Source organism: Vespa velutina, chromosome 17 (genome assembly GCF_912470025.1).
Source record: "Vespa velutina chromosome 17, iVesVel2.1, whole genome shotgun sequence".
NCBI classification, from domain to species: domain Eukaryota; kingdom Metazoa; phylum Arthropoda; class Insecta; order Hymenoptera; family Vespidae; genus Vespa; species Vespa velutina.
The window spans coordinates 4,537,361-4,543,360 of NC_062204.1; the positions used below are offsets into that span (position 1 = coordinate 4,537,361).

At 40.4% G+C, this 6,000-nt stretch overlaps 2 protein-coding genes across 11 annotated transcripts in view; both read left to right on the forward strand.

The window, feature by feature from the left end:
• LOC124955015 (ionotropic receptor 25a) overlaps window positions 1-6,000 on the forward strand; it is a 36,871-nt gene that overhangs the window by 12,512 nt on the left and 18,359 nt on the right. For 9 of the 10 annotated variants that reach the window (XM_047508807.1, XM_047508806.1, XM_047508810.1 and 6 more), the window contains one exon: window positions 5,814-6,000. This exon is cut by the window's right edge and continues 36 nt beyond it. The exons of the other annotated variant lie outside the window; for it this stretch is intronic. The gene's annotated coding sequence lies outside the window, so the exon portion shown is untranslated. The remainder of the gene's footprint in view (window positions 1-5,813) is intronic. 10 annotated transcript variants of the gene reach the window in all.
• Window positions 5,872-6,000, forward strand: part of LOC124955268 (tyramine receptor 1) — a 1,227-nt gene continuing 1,098 nt past the window's right edge. Inside the window, exon 1 of the mRNA XM_047509436.1 lies at window positions 5,872-6,000. This exon is cut by the window's right edge and continues 1,098 nt beyond it. Coding sequence (XP_047365392.1) covers window positions 5,872-6,000 — 129 coding nt within the window.

Consider the following 6,000-nt stretch of genomic DNA (forward strand, 5'->3'; position numbering starts at 1 on the left):
TGATTTAAATCGGCTTTAACTTCGGTCCGCCGACTAAATCTTGAGGCAACTTCTACGTAACATTAAATTCGTATCTCGCAAACGTTCATAAACAAGAAAACGACATCGATGAAGAGCTTGGGATTTAGTTTCTCGTTAAAATATCACCAAAAGTCCGAGATATATCCGACCCACGTTACGAACGATTCGATATTTCGATCTCCCTCCTTCTCCCATCATTAATCCTCTTATCAAAACTAGATTGAAGAATATTCAAAGTTTTTTTTTTGACGATAGAGATATCGATTCAGGATACGTATATCTAGAACCTCCTCGATACCTTATCATATTTGCTTTCCATATCCGTCCAAAGTAATTTTCTATTCATTCAATATTCATTCATTTATTTATTTTAAAGCTGTACGCCTGAATCGTTGAATAGCAATTTTTTTTACTCGTCAATGACTTTTGACCGATCGCCTGCGTATAAACTTTTTTTTCATCCAAACATAATGACAAATTCGAAAGACGTATTTTCCATAGCTTTCTTCTGTAAGAACATAAATACCCAAGTCCAATGAAAATAATGTAGATTTAATTTTCTTATCCTTCGTTATCAAAGGTGCTTAAAGTTTTTCAATCTTGGGGTAAATGCAACCCTCGGATATTTCTTAATGAGTCGCAGAGGAAAGTTAGCCGACGAGCAAACAAAGTTTCATTTCATTTGGCCCGCAGTGTTGAACACGGATTATGCTCCGAGCAAGGTACATTCATTCATTAAGGTCAAATCGAAGGACGATATCAGGAACTTACTTACTTTCTCCGAGATCATTCGGTTTTTAGATTATATTTTGGTGCACTTTGGTGCACTTTTGTATTTCTCTTCCTTCCTCTTGAAATGAGGCGAAATCTCCTTGGAAATGTATTCCGAATTTCTCGTAGTTTTGGTCGACCTCTCGACTTATACCGATAATGTGTTAAAAAGTGCACGAACGGATAAACGTAGTAATAAACGATGAAAACGTACTAAAGGGCATATCCTGCTACATCACGGTAGCTCATGCGAAATGGAGGGAGAGAGAGAGAGAGAGAGAGAGAGAGAGAGAGAGTGGAAGAAAGGTCCCAATTTATTTTAATTCATACTTTACTCTTCGCTCAATTTTCAATTTTTTCTTGCGAGATTGACATCGACCGATATTTAAAATTTCTCCAAGCGAGACACGATATCGTGTGAAGCTCTCATCCGCGTGTTAGGCAGATGCCTGTGTATTCGCGCATACGCGCGTATTAAAGCAACGTATCGATCAGATTCTACTCTTGCTTCTACCGTTGCTACTATTGCTGTTATTGATGTTGCCGATGATGTTATTGCCACTGCTGTCCGCGATGCATAAGGTGTAAAACGAAACACATATATGTCATGAATAACGAGAGGATGTGCGCTTCGGATATCTTAGTGAAAGTTTCATGACCGATGATTATTCATACGTTTGCTCGAACGGTATCGTCCCTTTCCTTCTGCATCACCGATTCGATCGTCACTCTAGTATAATATATCGTAGCTAACACAGCGGATAATAATATCACCAAAATAATAATATCATTCTAAATGATCGTCGTAATTTACGTTTACTTTCTAATATAATCTTTTCTTTCTTGGATATTGAAAGAAAGAGATAGAGAGATAGATGTAAACATCGAAGAAAGATATATATATATATATATATATATATATATATATATATCTATATAAATGTATTATGGATTTATTTCGTCGTGAAAACGCCGTATAATTGGTATGATTACAATTCTCCATACTTTTCCTTTCTTATTTTCAACGAAATTACAGCTAAACTCCATTAGAATTCTGTATTATGATAAATCTCAATGAAGCGTTTGTACGTAATGCGATCGTTTTTATTTAATCGGCGTTACGGATGCGAATATATTGTCTTCCGATCGCTTACCGCGAGCTCGATTACCGCAAAGATAGTAAAATAAAGAGTGGGAGGGAGGGAGAATGAGAAAAAGGATAGTGGATCGCAAATAATCGATAGTATACCACATAGATATAGATATATACACGGTGCAATGTTGCTCGCATAAATCGACCGAGAATCGACTCGGCTCGGTGGGACTCTTAACGATGAAAGTGGAAATTGGATGAACGCAAAAGGGAATGGCAAAGCAACTGGTGTAGGATGCATGTACGTATGCTAGCGAACGAAATTATCGTACGATGGAATTTTCATGAGCGAAATTTTATTCGAGCCCTCTCTCTCTCTCTCTCTCTCTCTCTCTCTCCTTTCCTTAACAACGTTAAAATTCTTCAGATAAAAGAAGAAGCAGAAGAAGAAGAACGGAATAAGAAAAAGAAGCAGAGGGCTTTATTTGAACTTTATAGTCTTTCGTTCTCGGGGTACTCGTTTTAATAGTCCTTGCGGTCTTTTCTATGACTTTGAGTTTTTTCGAGAAAAGAAAAAAAAAAAAAAAAAAGAAAACCAGAGTTTCTCGGAAGGAATGAATAATAATTGGAGCTCTCATAAAAAGTTTCCGAAGGATTCTCGTTCGCGAGAAACGAAAACGCGACTTTTAGAAAAAATAGATAGTTTCATTGTGAATAATAATTTATTATTATCATTAGTTTGTTCAATTAATTTTTATAATTTTATAACTTCTCATAATTTTTCGATCGAGATCGTCTCACAGATCGATGGTCTTTAATTAAGAATGGAGATAAATCGTAGGCGAGTGTAATCACGTCGATGGATTTCTCAAAAAGAGCTCGTCAATGGAAAATCACGCTCGTTCGAGGATCATGCTCGCAGGAAACGATTTTACGAGAGCGAGCGAGCGAGAGAGAGGCAGCGTTTAATTTTTGCCAGAGAAACACTAAAACTCTTTCGGATCTATTTGTAAGCGTATCTAGTGGAAAATGGAGGAAGGAAGGAAAAGGATTTAGCGCGTCGATCGTCGCTACACGTTGCTCGGACCCTGACGAGACTCGATCGGTCGTTCGGTCGGTCGGTCGGTCGATCGTTATCGAGAAAATGAGAGAAAAGTGATTGGGAAGCGGGGAGAGAAGGAGAGAGATTCTTTATGGTTGGAAAAGGGAGGGTGTTCTCTAATTGGTCCGACAGCCACTGCTGCCATCCGCCGAGCGACGTTTATCCGTAATTAGTTCTTTCCCTTTTGACGAGAAACGAGGAGGATGCATATAGCCCGTTGGCCACACTCTAGCCCGCCTATTATATTTACACCTTCTAAATCGATTTCAATCTATATTTCGATAGACATTTCGATTGACATTTCGATGGATAGATCGACGTCTTATAGAGAAAATTCGCAGGTATTATACATTAAAGTAGCACTCCGAACTGTGAGAATGCATCTTAACCTAATATATACCTTAATGTTAGGAGAGTTTGATAGAAATTAGTGTTGTTCGTGGCATAGAGTAAATTAGATTGCACGCTAAAGATAGGATTGAAGATGATTCGTGTTAATACCACATGTCGGTACTTGTCTAATAAATCTTTCACAGTGCAAATTCGTGAAAAGTTAAGAGGAGAGAACGTTACCTTCGAAGCGTAAGAAGCAAAGTCATGTTTTACATGCTCGAGGACAGTTTCACGCTCTACGTACGTTTTCGTTCTTGGAGAACTTGCTTACTTACTTACTTACTTAGGTACGTACCTATCTACAGACGTCGACTGGAGCGAACTAGGAGAAAGATTACGAAAACGAGTCGTAGAAAAGTCGTAGAAAAGTCGTAGAAAAGTCGTACCGATCGAGAACGTCTTCGTAGTCGAGTATAAAAGAATTGGTACTAGTTAGTTAGCGAATGAGGATAACTTAAGTGGATGAGAATTCTTTCTAAATAAATAATCTCAATCCTTTCGTTCTCTCTCTCTCTCTCTCTCTCTCTCTCTCTCTCTCTCTCTCTCTTTTCTTTTCGAAACTTTAAATGAGATATACGTCGTTTAATATCACGTAGTATTACGTATTAATTGGAAAAGTTGGCGTATATGTTATAGCGAATGAAGAGTTCCTTCGTAAAATCTTTTAACTAAAGTTTTCTGTGATACGATGCCATTTGTTTTTCTCTCTCTCTCGCACGCACGCACGCACGCACGCACGCACGCTCGCTCAGTCTTTGTCTCTCGAGTTGAAAGTTTTTAACGACAAGCACGATTGTACATTTCAGCCGAATCCCTCGAGCCACGCGGAAACTCATGGATGGTACCACGGATGGTGCGCGTCGAATTTTAACGAGCGTATCGTATCGAATCGAGCCAGAAAGCTCTTGTGTGGCGTGCGCGTCTAGAACAAATTCTACGACCTTCGATCTTTAACGAACGAGCATTGAAAAGTGCGCTTTCGTGGCTTCGAAAGCGCACAATGCGATCGTTTGGATAAATAAAATGACAGGAGGAGAGAGGCAAAAAATCGTGAGATTTCGTCAGACGTCGAGACAGCTTTCGTCAGTCATACGCGCGAATTCTTTTAAAGATATGATAGTTTAGTTTTTTATTCGATTCGAATCTTTAGTCAACTCGGGACTTATTTCTTTTCAAGGTTGTTCGTACGTAAGAAGAACGATCGAGTGACTTTTCGATCTTTCCGAACGTACATACATTTTGGTCGATGCGCGTAGCTCATTTAGAAATCACGAATCCAAAACTCTCGTGACGAGTATTAATTCGAGCGTTTTATAGGAATTGAAACGCGTTTTCAAGCCGTGCGCAAGCTTTCAAAGTGGTTTACCTTCCGCCTTCTGAATTATTGATTTTCGGCTTTGACCTCGTGTAGTTATCAAGACCTTGAATTATTTCTCTTTCAGACTAATCGTGGGAACACGAGAGTGGCCTTCCAATGTATTTTCACATTTTTCGATTCTCTGGTGTATCGGTGGACTTTCGTTCGACTTGCAAATTCGTCGTTCCAATACATAGGACTCTCAAAGGATTTGAGAAAGAAACATTGTTAGCTCGTTCAAAGGCACACCTTATCAATACGAAAATATGACATAAAAGTACTTTAAAATACTTACTTTTGTAATAATATAAATTGATTACGTTGCAACAATGCAATGGAAACGTAGGAAATTAATATTGGATTCGTTGAGATTCGTTCTATACTATTCTGATATTCCGTATCGTTTTTCTTCTCTCGATCGACCGCCGAAGGAAGAATTTTTTTCGTGTTCACTCTTGACGATCAAACGGCTAAACAACGCGACGATCTAGAGTCGGATGAGAGGCTTCTCGGAATCTCGTTCGTTCTCTTGACTCGCTTTGATAGGCTAGCCCCCCCCCCCCCTTCCTCCTTCTCCCACCCCCCCTCTCTCTCTCTCTCTCTCTCTCTCTCTGAACTGAAGGAGATTACCGGTGACGACTCGAAAAAGATCTACTCGGGGGAGTTGATATTTTCATCGATTCCGAAACACTGATCTCGGAGAAAGCGAAAGAGAACGAACCTGCATTCTAAGCGGCCTGGTTTCCCACGAATCCCACGAGAGAGAGAGAGAGAGAGAGAGAGAGAGAGAGAGAGAGAGAGAAAGAGGAGATAGATCGCATCGAGCGCACTCGTGCGATTCGTCGCTTTTGTCGTCGCGAGCTCGTTCATCGAAACGACTCTTCATTCGTTGACGCGCGCGCGCGCGCGCCTATAGAATGATATTCTCGTCGAGGACCGATTTCGACCTCCGTTCGTTTCATTCTCCGTTCTTTCCCGCGAGAATCTAAGCAAAGGGAAAGCGCGAATGAGATATAGGAAAGGGCAGAGAATGAGAGCGACCGAGAGAGATTAACCAAGGATCGATCTTGTTGCAGGATCGCGAGATCATCGGAGAGTCAAGGAAATAAGGAAAAACTAGGAAAAGGAGAAAAGATGACCGAGACAATGTCCGAAGATTACGAGGTAGTCCCGAGGAGCGACGGGTCATGCGAGGACGCGGAAACGCAAGCGGACTTTGGAATGCCGGGTTGGGAAGCGGCGGTTGCCTCTCTCACTCTCGGA